The 27,118-nt window shown below is 40.6% G+C and overlaps 1 protein-coding gene across 1 annotated transcript in view; it reads right to left on the bottom strand.

Annotated features, from left to right (window-relative positions):
- The window catches only part of HCAR (coenzyme F420 hydrogenase family / dehydrogenase, beta subunit family), a 358,257-nt gene extending 331,934 nt beyond the window's left edge, over positions 1 to 26,323 (bottom strand). The window contains exons 1-3 of the mRNA XM_089440579.1: positions 26,158 to 26,323; positions 25,980 to 26,061; positions 25,798 to 25,882 (exon numbers count right to left, since the gene is read on the bottom strand). Coding sequence (XP_089296705.1) covers positions 25,798 to 25,882; positions 25,980 to 26,061; positions 26,158 to 26,263 — 273 coding nt within the window. The 5' untranslated portion in view covers positions 26,264 to 26,323. The remainder of the gene's footprint in view (positions 1 to 25,797; positions 25,883 to 25,979; positions 26,062 to 26,157) is intronic.
- Between the last annotated feature and the right edge of the window lie 795 nt (positions 26,324 to 27,118).

The following is a 27,118-nucleotide window of genomic DNA, read 5'->3' as shown; positions in this document are numbered from 1 at the left end:
CATCTACCTTTGGAAGAGCCTCAACTCGTCTAGATCTAAAGGTTCTGCAACACCTTTCTCAGCAAATCCTTTCAGCCCAAACTCATCCAACAAAAACAACATGTGGACCTTCCAAAAACCAAAATTTGAAGAGCCATCCAATCCATCATGTTCTCGCAATCCCAATCTTGTGTGAGTTGTCATCTTTGAAGACTATGTGTTGATTGATCTCTATTCACAGCTCTGATACCATGTAGATTTTTCACGAAATTCTAATTTGTTGTTATGAACAATCTAAAAACGAATTTTCTTTTCACACAGACACAAAATTTCTCTACCAAATAATAGCAAAATAGAACATAAATAATTTTACAAAATTCACACAATAAAACACAATTATTCTAGGGAACCGAACAGGGAAAACCCTCGCTCGCTTCAGAAATTTATTGAAGAAGAATAAGCTACAGATCTCTTACAATCAGCTTGTCTCAATCAGAAAAAAAAAAAAAAAAAATATATATATATATATATATATATATATATATATATATATATATTATTGTCTGCGTTAAACTAGGCTTGAAACACTTGCTAGAATGTTGATCTACTCCTTGAAAACTGTGCAACCTGAGTTCCTAAATCTATGCACATTCCTAAGGAAATATGGCCCTATTTCTAAGCACATTCCCAGCTCCTAAAGAATAGGAATTTCCTCCTAGTTTCTAGCGCACTTCTCAAGAATAATTCCCCTCCAATAAGTCGCTCAAGAAAAATCTCCTCTAAGCTCTCTTGCTCACAAACTTTTGGTCAAGAATTGAATGATCAATTATGTGCCTTCAATCTCCTTATAAGCTTTTCGATTAGGCTATTGTTAGTGATTTTTCTAAATTAGGAGTTGAACTGGAGCTTTTCTAGTTAACGAAAGTCAAAACACTTAGTTAACTAGATCCTCCTAAAATTTAGGAGGTTAACTTCACTTTTTCACTCAATTCCCAATTTAACTCACACTAGTGGACAGATAACTTGTCCTCCACAAACTTGCACTAGTCAAACTGCTTCTTGAACTTGTCCTCATCACTGGAACTTGTACATGACTAAGATCTCCAAATTGATTCCTTGAATCAAGGCACAGATCAAGGAATCCATTCCTTCGCTACTTTTCAACAAAATAAACTCATATTAACAATTTAGAAATGATATATAAGCTAGGTATGAGTAAATATGAACCTTTAAACAACAAACCCTAGCTTTAGGGTTTCTACTAACCTAATTTTTATCATTGTTATGTTTTTTTCCAAATTTGAAAAAGCCTTAAATAAACTCATGACAAGTTAGATAAACCTTGAAGCACAATACTATAGGGCCATTTTACCTTTTTTAAATTTAGAGAGACAATTATGCACAAACCTTTGATAAGACTAGTCTAGGTAATGAAATAATCAATGACCTTTGCACTAGACTCATAAAAAAATCCAAATTAAGATGTTACTTTGATTTTTAAACGTTAGATTAATTTTTAAGCAAAAAAAGGGTTTTGAGTTTATTGTTGGGATAAGAGAAGTGCCTTATTCCCACTAAAACTTATGGGGTCAGAAAATATGCCCCTCTAAGAATTGGTTTTATTTATCATAAACAATAGGGTAAGAGATTAGAACCCTAGGGAGAATAATCTCTTATCTAATCAAGATAATGTATGAACATGGAAGAGCAAGGGCCTACGAGAAAGGATTCCAGAAGGAAAAATCCTTCAGCAACGAGATCAACCATAAATTAAATAAAATACTTAAAACCCCTGCTAAGGAACCAAGAGGAAAAAAAGCAAAGGATTGAGCACTCAACCAAGCTAAGAAAAGAGGGAAGGGATGAAACCCCATAATGCTATGTTGGATTGATTTTTGGGATGGGACGCATCCCTAGGACGGCCAGAGCACACACCCCATTTTTTCAAAGAGAAGGTGGGTTGTGGACGGCAATAATACATGCATACATACATACATATATATATATATGAAAAATATTGAATTCATTATTAACATTTGTAGTTGCTTCAAGCTTATAAGCATAACAAGCTATACTATATAATTATGCACAACCCTTACACTTGCCAATTCTGAAAAATATCGAGTAATTTAAAAAAGGGTTGAGTGACTTTCCATTATTTCTCTCTAGACATAAGTTAAATGCAATTTAGCCTTAAGAAACTTAATTGTAACTATTTTCAATTTGCAATAAAGAGCATGAAGGGTCTATGAGATAGAGAATTGTCTCTATAGTTGTTTTTTTTCATTTTTCTTGTTAATGGTGATTATGCTAAGCATAGAACCATTCACTTCTCAATAGGTTCTGCAAACTTTTACAGTTGTGTTGAAAACTACCATCAAATACTTTGGTTCTATAAAGAGATTAGATTCATATTTTAGGTTAAGAAGGGGATTGAATAGGAATTTATTCAAACATTTAGTACCCAATCCAAGTCACTATTATGTGATTTTTTTCTTGAATGACTCCTGGAAACCATATACAATATGTAAAAGCTAAGATGACCTGAAAAATGAGAAAAAACAAGAGAAATAACCACAAGGATAAGCCCTTTGAAATGTTGCATTTCTTGTTTTCATGACATCAAGGCTTTGTTGCGATATTCCCACTTAGAAATTATTGCTAAGTGAGAATATAATTTTTGTACCATTCTGACAATTTTGGGCTCTAACTTAGGAGAAATGGGTTGGAGCACCCCACTTCCAATTTTTGATTGATGGAGGCACTCACACTATGGAAAAAGGCAAAAATTGAACTCTTAGTGGGATGTGGGGGCCACCAAGAAGGAAATACACTCCACTTAGGCAATTCGAGCTACTTGGGGAGGAAGGGAGTTCGATGATGGGACCCACATGAGGAGGAGGCAGCCAAGGTTAAATAGAAGGGGCTCACTTTAGTTTGGGGCTTTTGACAAATTGACAATTTCTTGCACTTAGCACGCTTGAGCTGCTTAGCCAAGTCTGCATCTGAGATTCTCACCCCTTGCTTCGGTGGACTACGAGTGCCAGCCCAAGGAGGGTAATTGATTGTCCCTTGTGAGCATTTTCAACATCAATTCAGGCATTTCGTGGCAGCTTTCAGGATGCAGTAGGGAGGCATGACTTGCTAGTTGGGGCCAGCAAAGTTCAGGAGTTTGTCTGAGGTTATTGGGGGAGATTTGCAGTGCTATTTGCTGGAGATTTTGGGAGGAATAGCGTAAACCTTGGAGGGAGTCCTTGTTGTAGCATTGTGGCATTTTGGTGACTGCGTGGGCCTGCGCAGAGGGCAAATTCTAGGCACACGTGGGAGTTGGAGAGTGAGCTTGAGGAGCTAGGTTGAGAAAAGGATTTGAGGAGGTCATCTGGAGAAGTAAAGACCAGCATTTTGGCAGTGATTGGAGGGTTGTTACTGTTGAAATTTCTAAGTATTACCCGTTAGAAATTTATCTGTATTCTCTAGTTTATTTCGCCTACTTGTTAATTACCAACAAGTTATTTAACCATATAAACACTGAAGTAAACACAATACAGTCTCAACCATCTACAGATCAACAGCTGAAAGAAATAGACAAACACACAAGTGACACCATTATTTTTGGACAATCGTCCCCGGGAAAACCCAACTTGGTAAAATCGGTGCAGCAGTTCTGAAGGTTTTATTATTATGCAGTTTTTCCTTGATTACAACTGGGTGCCAAACTAGCTCACCCGACAGAGAAAAATAACCCGGCAGTAATACCTCTCTATTTAGAAGCAGATATTCAGAAATTCTGCCCCACGAAACCCTCTCCAGCATCAACTTGAAACCCTATGTGTCAACCCTCTGAGGCACTGCGCAGCCTCTATGGCCCTTTGCGTCACTCCTGCAACCTCTGCGTGGATGACGCAAGCCCTTCTGGCCTCTGCGTAGTCTCTTCTGCCTCTATGTGGCTCCCTCTGGCTTAGCGTCTGCCTCTCTACCTCTGTGCTGGACTTCTGGCACTATCTCTGCCTCTTTGCCTCGTACTCACTGCCCCTCGCTGCAACTCTGATCACTGATTCGATTTCTCTTAGCAAACCCCGCTCTAGAAAATCAAATGACTAATCACTCTGGTGCTTTTTCCAACTGACCCTCAAGCCTCCTCTTATACTTTTCATGTTGGTCCTTCAACAGCCGAGATTACATCTCTAATCAACGGCTAAGATTAGGTTTGGCTTGATTTGTGTCATTTAGAACCTTCTAACCCAATTTTATATTAATACCCATTAATATTTTATTTTTCCTGAGTTTAGACTTGGAAACTCCATTAATAATATTAATTATTTTAATATCTCCTTCACTGGGTAGAATCTGCCCAAACCATTTCTAGGTCTTAGAGATCTCATGTGTTTTAGCCTCTCCCCGAATTTTCATGGCTAGAGCACATCCGATGCTACCCCAAATCAACACTCCCTCTTAGCGAGGACTATGCTCTATTAATACTCCATACTAAGCATCACTCTGATTATACCGCACCGGTACCTGTGTTGATGCTAGGCCTCCCCGCCCAACATCCTCTGCACTGTTGCATCCTGTACTGCTGCCCATGGCTCTACCACTGCCACTGCTGCATCTATATGGCAGCTCCCTCTGCATTTGCACTGTTGCTGGTCCTTTCTCCCAACACTGCAACCCCCTCTCATCATGCTGCATCGTGCTACTGCACTACGACTCAGTTACTGAGAAGTAAGTAACTGATCCACCCAACTACTGACATCCCTATCATACTAGAAACACTCTCGATGCTGAAGCTCTCTCTGCCGCTATCTCGTGGTCCCTCTACTACCTTTGCACTGCTGCAACAACTCTAGGCCTCTCGCATCGTTGCAAACCTCTCTGTGCTGCAACCTCCTTTGTGCCTCTCGTACTGCTGCAACCCTCTCTACGTTGCATGGGACCTCTGCACTTCTAGCACTCTTTGTCGCTTCATCCACATTCGTTTCTACCGACATCTGCCATCTTGCTACTCTCACTTCAGGGCTCCCATAGCCAAGTATAATCCAAGAGTTTGGGTACCTCAAGGATCCTGCCCCTCATCAAATGTAGTCCTCCTGACTACAGCTCGATGTCTCCCCACCTATTCTCTAGAGGTACATGAGCACTCATGGCACAATCATCATCAACGGCCATCTCCGCTCCTCTTCTGGACTCCCTCTTAGTCTCGACTTCCCTCCTGGAAGTTCTCTCCTAAACTCCCTCTAAGTCTCAATTTCCCTCCTGGAAATCCTCCTGCCAAATGTCGAACTACTCCTCTCCGATCCTCTTTGCAACTGCAAAACTCGGATCTGGATTTCTTGGCTAGAAATCCCTCAAGGCAGCGGTTCCCTTCTACCTTGGTTCTGTCCCGTTAGGTACTGTTCTGCCTCAACAGCAACAGCACCCCACCAGCTTCACACTCCACAATCTGCCCACAGCTTCCTATGCCCCAGCAACTGAAGAACTGAGCCTCTAGGCTCTGCGCAATCCCGACAGTGGCTGAATCGCTCCACTAGCCAACTGCGTCACTCCTACTTGGCTGAGCAGGATGACGTGGCTCTTCGTGAGCCTCTTCTACCTTTCTCTTCTTCTGCGCTGGCCCCTTCTCGGACTTGAACTGATGATGTGGCTCTTCGTGAGCCTCTTCTGCCTTTCTCTTCTTCTGCGCTGGCCCCTTCTCGGATGTGAATTGATGACGCAGGCCCTCTGCATCAACCCTTCTCTGTTGCTTTCTGCTTAAGAACAGCTTTTATCACTCAGGACAGTTGTTTCTGCTGCAAATTCTCTGACTCTGTTGGTGCCTTCAACTCTCCTCTGATCTGCAACACTTTGATACCATGTTGAAATTTCTAAGTATTACCCGTTAGAAATTTTATCTGTATTCTCTGGTTTGTTTCGCCTACTTGTTTAATTACCAACAAGTTATTTAACCATATAAACACTGAAAATAAACACAATACAGTCTCAACCATCTACAAATCAACAGCTGAAAGAAATACACAAACACACAAGTGACACCATTATTTTTTGACAATCATCCCAGAAAAACCCAACTAGGGAAAACCAGTGCGGCAGTTCTGAGGATTTTATTATTATGCAGTTTTTCCTTGAGTACAACTGGGTGCCAAACTGGCTCACTCGATAGAGAAAAATAACCCGGCAGTAATACCTCTCTATTCGGAAGCAGATATTCAGAAAGTCTGCCCCACAAAACCCTCTCCAGCACAATTTGAAGCTCAGCGTCAGCCGTCTTGGCCTCTGTGCCAACCCGAAACCCTCTGCGTCAACCTGAAACCCTCTGTGACAGCCCTCTAAGGCACTGCGCAGCCTCTATGGCCCTCTATGTCACTCTTGCAGCCGTTGCGTGGATGACACAGGCCCTTCTGGCCTCTCCGCAGTCTCTTCTGCCTCTACGTGGCTCTCTCTGGCTCAGCATCTGCCTCTGTGCTGGACTTTCGGCACTATCTCTGCCTCTCTGCCTCGTACTCACTACCCCTCGCTGCAAATCTGATCAATGATTCGATTTCTCTTAGCAAACCCCGCTCTAGAAAATCGAATGACTGATCACTCTAGTGTTTTTTTCAACTGACCCTCAAGCCTCCTCTTATACTTTTCCTGTTGGTCCTTCAACGGCCGAGATTACATCTCTAATCAATGGCTAAGATTAGATTTGGCTTGATCCATGTCATTTAGAACCTTCTAACCCAATTTTATATTAATATCCATTAATATTTTATTTTTCCTAAGTTTAGACTTAGGAACTCCATTAAAAATATTAATTATTTTAATATCTCCTTAATCGGGTAGAATCTGCCCAAACCATTTCTGGGTCTTGGAGATCTCATGTGCTTTAGCCTCTCCACCAATTTTTATGGCTAGAGCACATCTGATGCTACCCCAAATCAACAGTTACAGTGAATCTCCAAGCAGGCCGTATTTTCCAGCCAGTGAGGAAGGCGTGGTATTTGGGGAGGTCATAACTTGTTAAAATTCTCGGAGGTCAGAACTTGTTAAAATTGGCAACAATGGGCCAAATTCCACATAGGTCATCTTATTTATGACAGCTGATATTTTTCTTGGATTCCTCTCTCCGAGAGGTGTAGGATTGATCTAAAGATCATACGATTCTGACATGTACAAATGAAGTTATGAATTTATTTTGATTATGGTCAAATGTGTCATGGTCAACCAACAAACTTACGTAGGCTCAGAAGCCCAACAGTCATGTCTATTCATCCTCAACGTTGCATATAAATAGAAGGTGACTTAGCCTCATTTGGACGCACTCACCTTCACACTTCTCTCTCTTTCCTCATTGGTTGGGTACGAATTTCTGGGCCTCTCTCTCTCCACACGTCTGAAATTTCAGGAGACCAAAATTTCAAGAGACCGAAATTTGAGGAGGCCAAAATTTCAGGAGAGCAAAATTTCAAGAGGCCGAAATTTCAGAAGAGCAAAATTTCAGGAGACCGAATTTTTGGACAGTTTGACCAACCGTTGACCAGCATGTGTTGACCTCCTTTGACTATGTTTTTGTGAGGGCTATCTCTGTTTGGGCAGGCTGCATTTCTGAGCACAGAAATCGAGACTAAACGTTGACTGCTAGGGCTGACAGCAGGTGGGTTATTTGACCAGACTTTGACTAGGCTGAATTTGACTGTTTTGAGGGTTGTTTTATCCTATTGTTTTAAGGCCGAAGTTGACTGAAGTTGACCGATTCACTGAGGGTCAAATATGCCCTGTTGACCAACATTGACTTTTCTGGTTAGGGCCCTTTTGTTGCTGTTACAAATTATCAGATTTGTGAATTGTACTATCTCTCTCTGCTGAACTATTGAAGACTAAAAGAAGATTTGACCAAGGGTTTCCCCACCTTGGGGTTTGTCCCTGGCTAGTTCCACATCTTATGTCCTCTTGTCTTGGTTTGTCTTCTAGTGTTTATGTTTATGTTCTATCTGCATTTTACTATCATGTTGATGTGATTGCTAATCTGAATATTGATACTGGGCTAATAAAGAAATTCAAGTAAAATTGCTCTAAAGCAAAGAACATACCATTGTTGCCTAAAATTAACATGGTATCAGAGCTGAGGTGAAGACAAAGCCCAAGCAAGAGTGAAAGAGCAATCACCAAAGACAGTTGGACAAGGACAAAAGGTTCAATGGGTTCCTCATCCTACTTCCTAACTGAAGACAAGCTCCATGATAAATCTAACTATCATGGATGGAAGATGTCTCTTGATTTGACCTTGGAAGAAAAAGAAGTGATGGACTATGTGCTGGGTAAAATCCCTGAACCTCCTTCAAATGCACTGGTTGTTGCGAAGACCAAGTACAATAGGATTGAAGTCAAAGCAAAGAATATTATCAGGGATTCTGGTGGCCTACATCTCCGAATTGAAGACCTCCAAGAAGATCTACGACAAGTTGGTTGGCATGTTCAAGGTTAGTAATGCTAATCAAATTCTATTTCTCAAGAATAAGTTGAAGGATATTAAGAAGGGCAAGGACGAGGATATTCAATCTTATTTCTTGAGGATTACTAAGATCAAGAATGATCTACTCTCGATTGGAGAAGTCATTCCTGACAAGGAACTTACTCTCACCACCCTTGGAGGACTCCCACCTGAGTGGTATGTATTTATAACCACCGTCCTCAACAATGATCGAATTCCAGGGTTTGAAGAATTGATGTCAAGATGCATTCAAGAAGAAACAAGAATGGTGGAGCAAGAAATGCCTTCTAATAGAAGCAACCCCACTGCATTCTCTGCTCATGCCAAAAGGAGAAATAATGCAGGGTCTAAAGGTCATTTCCATGGAAAGCCTGGATCTAAGGGAGGAAGGAAGGGTAGGTGCTTTGTTTGCAATAAGTTTGGCCACTATGCAAGGGAGTGTCCAAATAGAAGGGACACATCGCATGATGATGATCACAATCATTCCAGGGGCAACTTCAACAACAATGATCAAAGGAATGGCAGGTCCAATGGCAAAGGAAAAAAGAATGTGGGACATCAAGGAAATGGTCGACCCTCCAAGAAATCAAGGAACTCCAGGTATGAAGAATCAAATGTTGTTAACAATAAGCAAAAAGAGTATTATCTTATATCAGCCCTCTCCACTGCCTCTCCTCCGAACACTTTGGGAAATTGGCTAATTGATAGTGGTGCCTCAAGGCACTTCACCGAATACAAGGAAGCCCTCTCTAATCTGATAGAAAAGGAGACAAACTTGGAGATCATCCTTGGAGACGATGCCACCTATCCCGTGAAGGGAGTAGGGAATGTTACCCTTCAATTGAATCAAGGTAACACTATTCATTTGCAAGAAGTACTATATGTACCTGATCTCAAGAAGAACCTGGTGTCCATTTCAGCCATGGAGGACAAAGGATTCAAGGTGGCATTCATCGATGGAAAGGTACATGTTTGGAAAAGAAATTTTAAAGATGCTTTTACTCTTGGGTTCAAGGTTGACACTTTGTATCAAGTTGGAGGAAGTCCATTGGGAGCCATGTCTTGCGACACATCTCTACAATCTAAACTATGACACCGAAGGTTTGCCCATCTTCATTATAAGGCCCTACCCGATGTGAGACAGATGGTGACAGGTATGCCCGAGTTCAAAGTAGAGCATGAAGGTGTATGTCCGGGATGTGCCGAAGGAAAACTTACAAGGGGACCATTCCCCTCAAGTAATAGCAAGACCACAGATATATTGCAATTGATCCACTCCGACATATCTAGTATGATGCCCGTAAACTCTTTGGGAGGGTACTTATATTATCTCACCTTTAAAGATGACTATTCTCGCAAGACCTGGATCTACTTCTTGAAGAAGAAGGATGAAGTGTTCACCTGGTTTCGACACTTCAAAGCCTTGATCGAAAACCAATCCGAGAAGAAAATCAAGATATTGAGGACTGATAATGGGACTGAGTACGAATCCAATGAATTCCAAGATTATTGCAAAAAAGTTGGCATTAAGAGGGAGACCACAACGCCATACACTCTTGAGAAAAATGGTATGGCTGAAAGGAAGAATCACTCTATTGTAGAAGCAGTGCATGCCATGCTTCATGATCAAGGCCTTCCAAAGTTCCTATGGGTTGAAGCTGCAAATATCGCCGTGTATGTTCAAAATTGATGCCCTCATAAAACATTGGACTCCAAGACTCCCAAAGAAATGTTCATTGGTAAGAAACCCAATGTCTCTCATTTTAGAATTTTTGGAAGTCCTGTATATTTTCATGCGCTGGAAGAGAAAAGAAGCAAATTGGGTGCATCTAGGAAGAAAGGAATCTTTGTGGGGGCTATAGTGAAAATTCTAAGGGATATAGAATTTATGTGGCTGGTCAAAAGGAAGTTGAGATAAGTCATGATGTCACCTTCGACGAAGATATGTCCCTCAAGAAGATCAACAACCTTCCTATCCTAAGGAAGGACAAAGAGCTGACACCAGAAATCAGGGTGCAAAAGAAGACGAAACGATGCCTAATGTTGATAAACCTATGGATCATATTAATCCTCCTCCTCATGAGCCCTCCTCCTCCAAAAGGAGACCCTCATGGCTTAGGGACTCTCGAAGATGCCAAGGGACACATTGCACCAAGGGGGACTTTCTATGAAAGCAAGAAGCCGAACAGGTATAAAAGATATTTCACCGCCATGAGCACTATCATTCAAAATGAGCCTTCATCATTTGAAGAAGATGTGAAGCATCAAGTATGGAAGGATGCTATGAATGAAGAATACAAGTCAATTATGAAGAATGATGTCTGGGATGTGGTCCCTAGACCCCAAGACAAATCGGTTGTCACCTCTAAGTGGCTCTACAAAATCAAGCATGGAGCTAACGGAAGTGCAGACCCTCTCATTCACAAATGTAAGAGGGAGATGGCTTTTGAATTTGAGACGAAGGACCTAGGATCAATGCACTATTTCCTAGGGTTGGAGGTCTGGCAAAAGCGAAGTGAAATTTTCCTCTCTCATGAAAAATATGTTGTGAAGATATTGGAAAGATTTGGGATGGTGGACTACAAGCCTATGACTACTCCGATGGAACTTAACTTTAAGAAGTATGTGGTAGTGTTGTTGGACCTGAATTGAGAAATGCTTCTGAGTATCGTCAACTCACAAGAGCATTGATGTTCTTGGTGAACTCCCGTCCAGACATATGTTTTACACTTAACACATTGAGCCAATATATGGTTGAGCCTCATCATACACATTAGATTAGTGCCAATAATCTTTTGAGATATCTTCGGGCACAATCACTCATGGACTGAGATACACTGCCGGAGATGTGAGGCTGCATGGTTATTCTGATGTTGATTGGGCTGGCAGTGTGGTGGATCGCAAGAGCACTTCTAGATGTTGTTTTTCTTTGGGTTCTGCTTCGATATCCTGGATAAGCAGGAAACAAAAACCGGTTGCCTTGAGCACCGCCGACACTGAATACATAGCTGCTAGTATGGCCTCCTGTGAAGCTGTCTGGTTGAGGAAGCTCTTCAGTGAGCTATTTGGACATGTGCTGGATACCACCGTGATCCTCTACGACAACCAGAGTGGGATTCGATTATCAGAAAATCCTGTGTTTCATGATCGCTCCAAGTATATAGATATCAGATACCACTTTATCCGGGATATGGTACAACGAGGAGCGATAAGGCTCCATCACATTGGGACTGATGAGCAGGTCATCGATATTCTAACAAAGCCCCTGGGGAAGGTCAAGCTCTTGGCCTTCCGAGAACAACTTGGAGTCATGGAGAGACCCTATATGAGGGTCCTGTCTGAGATGGACATTGAGCTCTGGGAGCTCCAAGAGGCCTGGGGTACTTCTTAGAGCGATGAGCAACCATAGGGTGAGTGGTTCAACCTTCCCCTAGGGGTTTGTTGTGTACAAGGTGAGTGGTTCACCCTTCCCTTGCGATACCCCTTGGCGACATGTAGGCAGGATGAGTGGTTCGTCCTTCTTCAGCTAAGACATCCTACCCATGTAGTTTGGGACTCATGGGAACTACCCCTCATCTGGAAATGAGTAGGGAAATGAGGATAGGGACCATAGTACTACCGATGCACGCATCGTGTACTACCGTGCTCCCTATGCTAGGATGACCGATATTGATCTAGGATCAATTGGAACTGACTTTGGGTCAGTAAGAGTGGTATGAGACACTCTCTTTTGATTGGAACTGACTTTGGGTCAGTAAGAGTGGTATGACACACTCTCCTTTGATTGGGACTAACTTTGAATCAGTGGAGAATGGTATGATACATTCTCGATCACTTCTTCTTCATAGTTCAGCAAAGCAGAGCAATGCATTGATGGCAGAGATAGTACAGATTGGCAAATGGATTACCAAATGGAGTTCTCCCTAGTTGAGAGGAAGTGTTAAAATTGGGAACTAGGGCCAAACTCCACATGGGTCATCTTATTTATGACAGCTGATATTTTTCTTGGATTCCTCTCTCCGAGAGGTGTAGGATTGATCACAGGATCATCTGATTCTGACATGTACAAATGAAGTTATGAATTTATTTTGATTATGGTCAAATTGTCAAGGTCGGCCAGCAAACTTATGTAGGCCAGTGTTGAAATTTCTAAGCATTACCCGTTAGAAATTTTATTTGCATTCTCTAGTTTATTTTGCCTACTTGTTTAATTACTAAAAAGTTATTTAACCATATAAACATTGAAATAAGCACAATACAGTCTCAACCATCTACAGATCAACAGCTGAAAGAAATAGACAAACACACAAGGGACACCATTATTTTTGGACAATCGTCCCCAGAAAAACCCAAGTAGGAAAACCAGTGCAACAATTCTGAGGGTTTTATTATTATGCAGTTTTTCTGAGTACAACTAGGTGCCAAACTAGCTCACCTGACAGAGATAAAAAATCTGGCAGTAATACCTCTCTTCGAAAGCAGATATTCTAAAAGTCTGCCCAACGAAACCCTCTCCAGCATAATCTGAAGCACTGTGTCAACCCTCTTGGGCTCTGCGTCAGCCCTCTAAGGCTCTGCGCAGCCTCTCTAGCCCTCTGCGTCACTTCTGTTGCCTCTGCATGGATGACGTAGACCCTTCTGGCCTCTGCGCAGTCACTGTTGGCCTCTACGTGGCTCCCTCTAGCTCTATGTCTGCCTCTCTACCTCTGCGCTGGTCTTCCGGCACTATCTCTGCCTCGTACTCACTGCCCCTCGCTGCAACTCTGATCATTGGTTCGATTTCTCTTAGCAAACCCCGCTCTAGAAAATCAAACTGACTGATCACTCTGGTGTATCTCCAACTGACCCTCAAGCCTCCTCTTATACTTTTTCTGTTGAGTCTTCAACGGCCGAGATTACATCTCTAATCAACGGCTAAGATTAGATTTGGCTTGATCCATGTCATTTAGAACCTTCTAACCCAGTTTTATATTAATACCCATTAATATTTTTATTTTCCTAAGTTTAGACTTAGGAACCCATTAAAAATATTAATTATTTTAATATCTCCTTCACCGGGTAGAATTTCCTCAAACCATTTCTGGGTCTTGGAGATCTCATGTGTTTTAGCCTCTCCACCAATTTTCATTGCTAGAGCACATACAATGCTACCCCAAATCAACACTCCCTCTTAGCAAGGAATGTGCTCTAGTAATGCTCCACAACTAAACATCACTATCATCATACGGCATTGGTACTTGTGTTGATGCTTGGCCTTCCCACCCAACATCCTCTGCATTGTTGCATCCTGTATTGTTGCCCATGGCTCTACCACTGCCACTGCTACATCTGTACGGCAATTCCTCTGCATTTGTGTTGTTGCTGGTCCTTCCTCCCAACACTGCATCTGCACTGCAGCCCTCTCTCATCATGTTGCATCGTGCTGCCCATAGCACTACCACTGCTACTTTTGCACTGCAACTTAGTTACTGAGACGATGGTAACTGATCTACCCAACTACTGACATCCTTGTTAGGCTAGAAGCCCTTCTGATGTTGAAGCTCTCTCTGCCGCTAACTCGTGCTCCCTCTGCTTTCTCTGCATTGTTGCAACAACTTTGTGCCTCTCGCACCACTGCAAAACCCTATGTGCCTTCCTGCATCGCTGCAACGTCCACTGTGCCTCTCGCACTGCTGCAATCCCCACTGCGTTGTTACAGATCCTTGCACTCTAGCACTCCCTGTTGCTCCATCCGCGTCTGCTTCTACCAACATCCGCCATCCTGCTATTGTCACTTCAGGGCTACCGTGGCCGGAACTGATCCAAGAGTTTGGGTGCCTCAAGGATCCTGCCCCTAATTGCCTGTAGTCTTCCTGACTACAGCTCGATGTCACCCCACCTCTTCTCTAGAGGTACATGAGTGCTCATGGCACAATCGTCATCATCCTCTGCCTTCGCTGGCGTTGCCTTGGAGTCAGATGCCTCTCCCTTATTCTTCTTCCTGGGACATTGGTTTGCATAATTGCCCAGCTCCCCACAGTTGAAGCACTTAATCTTGGAGAGATCATTTTTCTTCCTCTTCCCCTGCTGCCCTGCAGATGCCAGAGTTGAATCCTCTTCCTCCTCTTTCTTGACCCGGGTTCCTTTGTTGCTACTTCCCATCTTGGTCAGCCATCTAATCTCTTCTTGGCAAAGAGTTGCCCTCAATTCTTCCCAATCTGGAAGATTCGCTCTGCCCAGAATTCTCTGGACGAATGTCTCCCACTCCTCAAAGACTACGTTTAGGGCGGTCCTCACCATCAACTCCTGATCCGGGGTGGCCCCTATGGAAGTCGATTGGTCCCGGATATCCTGCAACCTACTGAGGAAGTGATCTACCTGCTCCCCCTTTTGCATCTAGTACAACTGCAGTTGATTCTCCAGTAGCATCTTCCTCTGCACGGAAGTGCCATGATACAATGTCTTCAAGGTATCCCACGTTTCCTTTGTCATCTCCTTCTCAGCAATATGCTGGACCACATGATCCTTGACCCCATCAAGGATTATGCATTTCGCCTTGGCCATTGCATCCTCATACTTTTTGTTATCAACTGGGTCAACTAGGATAGCCACGGTTCTCAAGGCGAAGGCCTTGATGCAATGTCTATCTAGAACGGACAGGATCCTGGCCTTCCAGATGACAAAGTTGGACACCCCATCCAGTGTGTCTCAATCCCTCAGTCCATTCATGGCCATCTCTCTGCTCTTCTTTTCAACTCCGCTAAGTCTCTACTTCCCTCCTGGAAGTTCTCTCTTCGACTCCCTCTGAGTCTCGATTTCCCTCCTAGAAATCCTCTTGCCAACCATTGAATCGCACCTCTCCAATCTCCTATGCACAGGCAACACTGATCTGGATTCCTTGTCTCGAAATCCGCCTAGATAGCGACTCCCCATACCTTGGTTTTGCCCTGTTAGGTATTGTTCTGTCTCAGCAACAACAACACCCCACCAGCTTCACTCTCTGCAATCTACCCACAGCTTCCTATGCCCCAGCGACTAAAGAACTGAGCCTCTAGGCTCTGCACAATCCCAGGAAGGCTGATTTTACGCGTTGGCCAACTGCGTTAACCCTCTTGGTCTCTGCGTGGCTCTTTGTGAGCCTCTTCTGCCTTTGCGCTGGCCTCTCTCTAGCTCGAACTGATGACGCAAGCCCTCTGCGTCAACCCTTCTCTGCTGCTTTCTACCTAGGAACAACTTTTGTCACTCGAGACAGTTGTTTCTGCTGCAAATTCTCTGATTTAGCTAGCGTCTTCAACTCTCCTGTGATCTGCAACGCTTTGATACAATGTTGAATTTCTAAGTATTACCCGTTAGAAATTTTATCTGTATTCTCTGGTTTATTTCGCCTACTTGTTTAATTACTAACAAGTTATTTAACCATATAAACACTGAAATAAACACAATACAGTCTCAACCATCTATAGATCAACAACTGAAAGAAATAGACAAACACACAAGGGACACCGTTATTTTTGGACAATCGTCCCCGGAAAAACCCAACTTGGGAAAACTGGTGCAGCAATTCTGAGGGTTTTATTATTATGCAACTTTTCTGAGTACAATTGGGTGCCAAACTAGCTCACTCGACAGAGATAAAAAATCTGGCAGTAATACCTCTCTTCGGAAGCAGATATTCTGAAAGTTTGCCCCACGAAACCCTCTCCAGCACAATCTGAAGCACTGCGTCAGCCCTCCTGGCCTTTGCGTCAACCTAAAACCCTCTGCGTCAGCCTTCTAAGGCTCTGTGCAACCTCTCTGGCCCTCTACACCACTTCTGCAGCCTCTGCGTGGATGGCGTAGACCCTTCTGGGCTCTGCGCAGTCACTGCTGGCCTTTACGTGGCTACCTCTAGCTCTACGTCTGCCTCTCTGCCTCTGCGCTGGTCTTTTGGCACTATCTTTGCCTCTTTGCCCCGTACTCACTGCCCCTCGCTGCAACTTTGATCATTGGTTCGATTTCTCTTAGCAAACCCCGCTCTAGAAAATCGAACTAACTGATCACTCTAGTGTATCTCCAACTGACCCTCAAGCCTCCTCTTATACGTTTTCTATTGAGTCTTCAACGGTCGAAATTACATCTCTAATCAATGACTAAGGTTAGATTTGGCTTGATCCATGTCATTTAGAATCTTCTAACCCAGTTTTATATTAATACCCATTAATATTTTTATTTTCCTAAGTTTAGAATTAGGAACCCGTTAAAAATATTAATTATTTTAATATCTCCTTCACCGGGTAGAATTTACCCAAACCATTTCTGGGTCTTGGAGATCTCATGTGCTTTAGCCTCGCCACCAATTTTCATGGCTAGAGCACATCCGATGCTACCCCAAATCAACACTCAGAAGCCCAATAGTCACGTTTATTCATCCTCAACGTTGCATATAAATAGAAGGTGACTTAGCCTCATTTGGACACACTCATCTTCACACCTCTCTCTCTCTCCTCATTGATTGGGTACGGATTTCTGGGCCTCTCTCTCTCCACATGTCCGAAATTTCAGGAGAGCGAAATTTCAGGAGGCCAAAATTTTAGAAGGCCGAAATTTCAGGAGACCAAATCTCTGGACACTTGGCCAAGCGTTGACCAGCATGCATTGACCTCCTTTGACTGTGTTTTTGTGAGGTCTATCTCTGTTTGGGCAGGCCGCATTTCTGGGCACAGAAATCGAGGCTAAACGTTGATTGTTGACCAGCATTGACTACAGCTAGGGCTGACCACAGGTGGGTTGTTTGACCAGACTTTGACTGGGCTGAATTTGATTGTTTTGAGGGTTGTTTTATCTTGTTGTTTGGAGGCCAAAGTTGACTGAAGTTGACCGATTTGCTGAGGGTCAAATCTGCCTTGTTGACCAGCGTTGACTTTTCTGGTTAGGGCTCTTTTGCTACTGTTATAAATTATCAAATTTGTAAATTGTACTATCTCTCTCTGCTGAACTATTGAAGACTAAAAGAAGATTTGATCAAGGGTTTCCCCACATTGGGGTTTGTCCCTGGCTGGTGCCACATCTTGTGTCCTCTTGTCTTGGCTTGTCTTCCACTGTTTATGTTTATGTTCTATCTGCATTTTACTATCATGTTGATGTGATTGCTAATCTGAATATTGATACTGGGCTAATAAAGAAATTGAAGTAAAATTGCTCTAAAGCATAGAACATACCATTGTTGCCTAAAATTAACAGAACTAGACCAAACCTTTTCTAGGTTTTGGTGGGATTGTTGAGAGGAGCCCGGAGCTAATTTTGCAGAATATTTTGAGCACCGAACGAGGGGCTTTCAGTAGTTTCTTTCCAGCAGACAGCGGTTCTGCAGAGCAGCGCACAGCATATTTGGGGCAGCACATTCCCACATCTAGGCATTGTATTTTATGACCTAGGGGTTGTCTAGATTGCCATTGTGGCAAGCCCAAGTGCACTCTTTCCATACCCATTGTACCATTGCTCCATATATTGAATAAAATGGCTCAGTTGGATGGTGTTGTTGGAGATTTTTTGGGTGTCTACTTATATTTCTGAATTTTGTGTGTTTATATCAGTTTTTGCTTTGTTTATCACTGTATTTCCTAAGTAGGAATATTACATTTGTTTCTCGTAATTTGGTTGTTGAAAATACAATATTCAAATTGCTAGAAACCCAATTGAAACCCATCACACAAAACCCATGTTTTAAGTTGCAACTTGTGTAACATATTTAGATTTAGTGCAACACAAAAATTATGGACGGAAAAAGTGATAATATTGCCTAATCATCAATGTCCATGATTGTCAAAATTGAAGATATATGCCCATATTGTCCCTAAAATCTGCCCAAAAACTCCCTGATAGTCGTCCAAAACGTCCCTAAAATCTACCTAGAACATATTGGGGACGGCCAGCTAGTCCCAGGATCCCCAATGAAGTCCCTAGCAATTTGGAGACATTTCCTAAGTGTCCACAAGTCCTTGAAATGCAGGGTGTGCAAGCTTTTCTGGGGTGAGGGTCCCCATGCAACATAGCTATAATGTCTTCCTTCCAAGTGGTAGACTTACCCTTCAAATGAATCGATCTTGAAATCTTGTAAAAGTCTTGAAATATCACAATAAATCTTTGATGCACCAAGAAATAAACCAAGAGAGAAAAAGAGCTGCAAGAATTAACACCAAAGCTTCCAATAGGTAGATCTTCAAAAAAAATTATTCTCCAATGATATCCAACAACAACAACAAATTGGAATGAGAGGATAGCCTTTATTTATATATGAGGCTTCTACATTCTTCTCATTATTATTTTTTATCTCCTAAAATCTAGCATAAAAAAATTACAAAAAATAACTTGTCATCCACATAATGAAGGAGACAAAATCAAACTACATGTAAAACATGCCATATGAACATTAAATCCTCCAAAATAGGAGGCCATCCAACAAGGATGAAATTGACTTGGTGAATATTCTCAACATTCCCTTCAAAATGCACAGTAAAAGCCTCAAATCATGGTGTTGAAGTCCTCCAAGCAAGAAATGAGCCAACATCTAGCTTCCAAAGGTCGAATGACCTTATAAATGAAGTGAAGAAGCCCTCAAGAAGTGGACAACTCCTCTAATCATTCTCATAAGTCCTCAAATGATATCTCCAAGCTATGACAACATCCACATAACAAGTGAAGAAACTCCACAAAGAGTGGAAAGTGACCCTCCAAGTCAAAACAAGTCACAAAACTCTCCAACAGCCAGTATGGCATCTATCTATCAAAGGTCAGCCCTCACATCAATTAACAAATAGCTCAAAAAGTGATAGACGAAGGGGGCACTCAAAGATCTTCAACATGTCATCTCAAGAGGAGACCTATGCATGTGGAAATAGCCCAAAGGCTCCCCAAATGATGTGACTAGTGCCTTGGGATACACAAAATACTTTGAGATTTGCAAAACTTCAACAAGAATGATCAAACTATATAAGCATATGCAAAATCATCTCCAAGAGCCCATGGCAAAAGTGTGATGAATATATAACATGGGGTTCCATGCTTAGGCATAAGATAAATATGCTTCCAATAGGTATAACAACCTTCACAACATGAGCAACATTGTTAGATTACATATAAAGAAGTGATAAATCCTAGGATTTCCCCAAGGTCATGTATCCTAGTAGATCCATCCCAACACCTTTGCATACCAAATCTAGGTCATAAATGACCGACATGGTGCCAACCTAATGCCACCAAGGGGGAGTCAACATACGCCATAAGAGCAATGACTATCTTGAAATTGGGAATAAAAGGATAGACCAAGACTAGCCACCGAGGGTTTGGAGATACCACCTAGGTCCAACACAATTACATGGATCATCTAGGCATGGCCCAATATAATACATAAGCACATAGAATCCACACTTTTGGCTTATCATGATATAATAAAACAAATAAATAGCTCCATTACCGCCCAAATTAGCAGATCTTGATAAGGTCTTTACGAGATGCTAAGATGACAGCACATAGGACAAGTGCCCATTGTCACCTCAACACAAGTCCCCACTCTTTAGGCCAACTCCTATAAAGCAAAGGGAGGCTTCCCTATACTAAATAACCTCCAACACAAATTAGTAGACCAGTGCCTAGTAATATCTCCTGGGTGATGGAGTCTAGGAGTTAATTTTCAAAGATATTGTTGATTTGAAGATGACAATATGACTGCAGAAAAAGTAGACCAACACAAAAATAACACTCCAATTAAAAAAATAAGCCTTGAAATAGCACAATAACTAAGTGTTAAGAGTCGTTATCAAATTTGATGTCAAATACCATACTGTAGACTTTGGTATATGGATGAAAATGAATACTTAGTTTGTTGTTTTGCAACTTCATATCTGCAAAACAGTTGAAAAATGCAGAAACTAGCAGGCTAAACCCCATTTTGGGGCCACCCACAAGCCTATAATGTTCTTTGGAAGTGGATTTAGGAGTGGAAAAGATAGGGCAATGAATAAGCAACAATATGAGCAGCTCATCACTTAAAATGAATGAGTAATTTGGAAAATATTGAAATTTGGAAAATGTTACTAAGAGAAGTTAAATCCCCAAGCAGTCAAAAACTCAGATTTATTTATGCAGAAAATCAATTTCCAGCAAGCTGGATATTGATTATTCACCTCTAATAATAAAGAATTAATATTTCAAAGTGAAAAAAAAACAAGGATTTATAAGTACGTATTTTTTTGTCTCAAAACCCTTGAGTGAGAGTTTCACATACCACTCAAATCTACTGCTACAAATTGTATTGCAGACTTATAAAACCCTTGGATAGTCACTTGAATTTGTTTCAGATTAGCTTTCCTTACACAAAGCAAGCAAGTTATACCTTTCTTGGAGGAAACGGATAAGATTTGATCATAACCCAAGTAATAAAATTAAATAGAAATTAAGTTCAAGCTAGTAAAATATTTTTGGTATTTTTATGTTTTCTGAATTTTTATACTATATAAAACAAAAATTTGAAAAAAAAAATTGGATTTTTTAAGTATTGGTTGTTGAGGTGAGGTTTACATTAGCATTGCAAATTACCTATTCTCATGTCAGATTGCAAGTACAACCCCTTCTAAGTCAACCTTATATTTGTGGACTAGGATGTGAATATCAAGTCGAAATGGCTAATCACCCTCACTCTAGTCTAAGATGATGTATCAGTGCCCAAACCCAGCTAAGAGCAATTCCCTCTTGGAATATCTCTGGCCAATGGATCAACTATGGAATTAGGACAGATCTTGTCCTTGAAGGAGAAACCCCCAAAAAGGGTTCATCAAATAATCAAATTTTAATAAATCCTAAACCAACAAAAATGAATTGAGGACTAGCACCCTGGCCTTCCTCTTCCACATGACTATGTAGCCGCTTAATGGATCAATCCACATACTTGGTGTGATTTATAAAAACCTGTAATTATCTTATGAAAAACAATTCTTTTACATGGCTAATAAGAAAAAGAATAAAAGAATGAATCCACAAGATAAGACTTTGCAACTTTGCACCAAAAAATATTCTTATTATGGCATGATGATCTCACAATTCACGACACACAAATGGGATGAGAGATTAGCCTTATATAATTTTCTTTCTAGCGGCTAGTTTGAAACTCTCTCCCAAAAATAATGATCAAACTTGTCATCCACAAAATGAAGACTAAGTCTTTACAATGAAAAATATATTTTACATGAGAAACAACCCTCAAGAAGGGGGTCGAATTGCTTCATGGAGAAAACATCTACCATATGAGAGCAGAACTTGCTTGAAGGAGGCTTGAATTGACTTGATAGGAGGTCCACTTTGCTTGGAGAGAGGCTCCCACACCTTCCAATAGCTATACTTTGTCCACATGGGGTCCAACATTCACTTGGAGTAACCTCTACACCTTCAACGCTCCCTTGGAAAGGCCAAATAACTACCTTAAGGAGGTCGACTTGGTCCATTTGCCTTTCTGTGCAATGCTTTTCCTCCTTTATGCTTGGTAACTTGACCTTTAATTCAGTAATTGACCTTTTCCGTCATTGACTTGATCTAATGGCTAGCTTTAATCCTCCAAACATCCTCAAGAAGCCTCACAAGTGTGGGACGTACTTCTAATTTAGTGAGCCCAATAATATATCTCCTATGCCTTCCATGATTTGTCAATTTGGGCACATGGGTATGCTTAGAATAACTTTATAAAGGCATTCTGATGTACTCGAAGGTGCCCCAAGGTATATAAATGCAGTCTTCTCTCTATCCTCTGCTTTTACCAAAATTTCGTTGTAACTTGAATATTCGTCCAAGAAAAACCTCATTTCTGATCCAGTGATTCTCTGTAGTAACAGCTCCATGCTAGGCAATAAGTAGTTGTCCTTTATTGATGCCATACTAAGATTTTTAAAATCTACACACAGCCTAATCTGTCCCATCTTCTTTCTAACCACTACCTGGTTAGACAACCATGAGGATTCAGGGATGCCTGGCTGGAGCAATTATACCTACACTGAGTAATTTCTCCAATTCCTATTTTACCAAAGGTGCCAACTGGGGGTTGATTTGCAGAAGCTACTTTCCACTGAGCCAAAATTCCTAGGAATGAATTCTTCCAGTGGGGCCCAGTTATAGGTTCCAGTAAGAGCATATTTCCTTGTAATTTCTCTATGGGTCGAAACCCTAATTTTCCTAAGATTAATCAATGAAAGAGAATTGTTGTGGGTGTTTATCTGTTGTAATGTGTGATTTCTCTCTATTTTTATTTCTGCTACATATAAATTTCTAGAAGTTAAAATACCAATGATTCTATTTTTCAATAATTCATAACTTATTTGGATAGTAAAATAAATTTCTGGGAGTAAATAATCGTTGGGAGAAAATAAATCGGGGCTGATATTAGGATATTTAACAAGGGTCTTGCTGGACTGCACCAGAATTAAAGATAAGCGTGACTTACATTTCATTAAGATGATACAAATATAAATACAATGTTTATGACAATTAGATTCATCTTCCAAGGTTTATTGGATTCTCACTGATAGTTCATATTCCTTATCATAACTCTAACGCATTATGTATTTAACATCCTCCCCTTTAATCCATAGGGGTTCTTGCAAATCAAAGTAAAGAGATGAATACAGCTATCAATGGTTGTATGTGCTCTCTAAATCTAGTGGTTTTGGGATGACTACAAACACAATGGTGGTTCAAGGCTGACCACCAACTATAGAACTCAACTCTAAGGCTCAGCAGTTCTCAGAATATTTCCTAATTTAGGTAGAGTTGATATATTATGTTGATGGGAAGTGCTCGCAAATGGTGATTTGAAGATGATCACAAACTCTATAACTCATCTCTTCTTCGGTATGTGTTATATTCTTTGAATGACTAGCCCCACACACAATACGTTACATCGACCACAGTGAGGATGTCACAAGGGGGTGGCAACCCCCCCTGTTCATTGGAGTTCCACCCATCCCTATAGAAATTTATACAAGGAAAAAAATTGTACAGGTTTTAAATCCTTTTTTGGAGGTTTTCGGCACATGGATTTCGCTTTTAGTGGATTTGTGGCGCATGGTTCAGCGAATGGTTTTGTAATTCTGGTTATAGAACTATGGTTGTATTCTAATCTAGGCTTAATGGATTGGGTGTTTATAGATGCTACAGGATATGCACATTGTAGTGTAACATAGTAAAGATAGAAAACACTAATAAATATTTTAGAGTTTCCAGGGCAAAATCTTTGTGTTAAATGTGTGTATTTGTGCCATTGCATCATTTCTACTTTTATTTAGAATCTATTTGCAGCAGTTAACTATACAGGGTTAAAATCAATAACTCTAAGGCTTAGCGGTTACCGAAATATTTCCTAATTTAGCTATGAGTTGATGTATTCTACTAACTGGAAGTGCTTGCAAATGGTGATTTGAAGATGACCACAAACTGATGTCTAGCAGAAGCTGTAAGTCTTCTACTAAATGGTTGTTTCAAGACAACCACAAACTGAATCATGCTCATGGATTTGGCTCTAACCATGACTACAGCTTTGGCTCTAACTCAAGACTCTGGTTCCAGCTGTAATTCTGGCTCACTTGTTCATGCTCGATTAATTTTAAACTCAAATTCTGACTGTCAATCACTAATACTATCCCTCCTTGTTAGATACAAGGTGAGAAGGCGAAAATATTTCCACAACTACTTCTCACCTAGGTGGTTGTATTCAACACAACATGCCCAATGGAACAGAGAATCAGTCAGTTACAACATCCATCCAACTCCTATTTTATGTTCATTTGACAAATCATATCTCAGAATGAGGAAATGTGTGTTGTTGTAAACTACAAACAACATTTTTCTCAACATTCAAACTGCCCCAGAGTGGCCATAAAGCTGCTAAGAAAATGTGCCCATTACCAGTATTATCGCTTACTATCCATTCTATGTTTTGCATTTGCCTATTAAGTGGACATTTAATCAGAAATGCAAGTTTTAGTCTTCCTAAACATTGACAGGCTCACACTTCACAAGAGAGATATTATTCTCCTCCTCCACCGAGAATATAAGCTCAGTCACCTTAATCATACCCCATTTATCAACAGCAAGTCACATTGAACCTTTTAACATGTCGATCTTAGCATTATGCATGATGATTGTAGACCCTTCCTTCATAAGATCAACTTGCTCATTTCTGGCCGTGAAAATAACGATGCTTGTTTCATTGCCAAATAAACATTCAGCAATTCGCATTTGACGAACTTGGCTGTCAAGACACCCCTCCTGAAGAAAGATCTCGACACTTGTTACCTTCACTACCAAATTGTGGCCAGAAGTTCCCAGTCTAAGCTGATCAATCTTGGTAACACAGGCTTATTCAAATTCGAATTTAAATTGAAGCCTGAGACTTAAGTTAATCCTCTACAGTCTGAGGCTTAAGTTATTCAAAAGTAATTTGGAGCAATGCATAGTTTGTAGAGTGCACAAAGTTAACACATGGTTAGATGGGTGAGAAAGTGCGCGCAGTGAACCAAGAGGCAGAGTGTGCAGATTCGCAGAACAAAATTGAAAGAAAATAACACACAAGAGGGTATTGCAGATGAGAAACAGAAAGGATGTTTAACAGCCATGCAAGGAGGATGAAGGGGCAGATTAAGAGACAGCGAAGGAGCTGAAGAGTTCATGTGGAGAGTAATTTCAATTAGTTAGGGGAGTGAGTAGAGTCAGCCAAGCGGCTGAAGAGTAGGCATGTGAAGCCATTTGAATAAGTAGTTAGAGATTCGAGAAGTGAGTAAACTCGGCTGTTTCGTCGGATTGTAGAAGCTGAGCAAAGAGAAAGTAATGAGTAGGTGAAGAGCCAGATTAGCAGGTGCCGAGAGTGATTTATATACTATGTAATGGGAAGTGATCTCCTGCTGAGTCTTGTGTAAAGCCTCCGATGTGTCTATAAATGTATGTCAGCATTAGTGTTATCCGTCTGTGTGACTGATGTGAAGGTTGTTTCACGCGGAAGTTGGTGACTATGGGAACACCGCGCTCCAGCTGCGTCAATGTGCCCTTCGTCTTTATCTACCTCGGTGTGGTGGGTGCTGGTGCGAAAGGTAGCTTGTCTATTATTGTATGAGTACTATGATACAGGATTTTTTGCAGGTCTTGGAAGACATTTGTTGTTACCTATTTATGTCAATCAAAGTTTACAAGTGAAATGTTCGCAAAGAATGAGATAAGCTCTTGAATCTTGAAGATCTTAATTCTCCATATCTACCTTTTATAAGCAACCAATGCGGCTTTCAGCAATGGTGGGACATCAGAAGGCCAAATTCTCAAAGATATTTAAAAAATAAAAAACCACCATACATTTTTTGTACCTCAATCTTGGACATGCCATCTCCTAGGAAGGCGCATGCCTTTTTGACATGAGCTATGTAATACGTATCGCATAATCCGCATTGACTGGCATAGTTCGCCAAAGTTAATTTCCTATAAACATAGCGTTCATCTTCATCTTTAATTTAAATTGAATTGTAAATATAAGCGAGCAAGCAATGACCTGCAATGGTCCTTGGCGGGATAAATTCCACCAGGAGGAATGGGCCTCGACCTCTCTCTCCAGTCATCCCTTAATTTCACTTCTGTGACACTCATATTAATATCAACTTATTTACTTACAGAGTTACACAATTTGAATACCTGAGAGCAAATTTATCAGAAAATTGAGATAAAAATACCTTTTCCAGGGGCGCCCGAGGATGAGGAGCATCGGACAGACAGAGGGACAGAGAAGGACTGGAATTTGGAGAAGATGTGCGTGCATGAGGAGACCGCCATAGCCATCTCTACTCAGCTTGGACAGAGAAGAATGGATAAATCTTTTTGTCCGTAGATTGGGTGGCGTAGATATGAATCGTTTTCTCATCTTTTACCATCCAGTACAAAATGTAATGAGGTTAAACCCAAAAACACAAAATGAAAAAACGTTTGCCTACCACAGTTGTCTTTTACCTCCTATTGATCCAAACGGTATTGTTTTGAGAAAAGAAGAGATCTGAACTGTATGTCTAGATTTTATTATAACTGAGAAAAAATACATGTAAAAATTTGAGGTTTGATTCTGGGTCTTCCATAGATTAGGTCTGGCAGTTACCTATTCATCATGTAGTTAAAAAAAAACTTGATACATTTTCAAAATTACTTTTAAACCCAGTGAATTTTTAAAATATAGTTATTGTATAAATAAAATGTTAAAATCTGTAAGTTATAAGTTACTTTTAAAGTACCAAAATTACTTTTATATTTTTATAACTTTTACGGTAACAAAATTATTTTTATATTAATTATATTTTTATATTTTATGAGAGATTGGAATACCATTTGTGGACACGTTTCGAACCAACTAGTGTAGTTCTTTTACGGTACCAAAATTACTTTTATATTAATTTTATGAAGAAAAAACATATATTGTTATATAATTAAATAAAGTTATTTTATAAATAAAATGTTAAAATTTATAAGTTATAAATAAATTAAATTGAAATATATAACATTTTTAAATTAATTTTGTAAGTATGAATATTATTATATCAGTTTAGATTTCAAATATTTTTTCATTATAAAAAAAGCTTGCTATCTTTTTTTTAGGCATTTGGTAAAGGTAAAGTTAATATAGACCTAGGCTCGTTAAGCTTCCCT

The sequence above is a fragment of the Pinus tabuliformis genome, chromosome 9, assembly GCF_031772625.1.
Source record: "Pinus tabuliformis cultivar Carrire ecotype Pingquan chromosome 9, CPIR1, whole genome shotgun sequence".
NCBI classification, from domain to species: Eukaryota; Viridiplantae; Streptophyta; class Pinopsida; order Pinales; family Pinaceae; genus Pinus; species Pinus tabuliformis.
The sequence above is the reverse complement of the archived record's forward strand: the minus strand, read 5'-3'. Positions and strand labels throughout refer to the sequence as shown.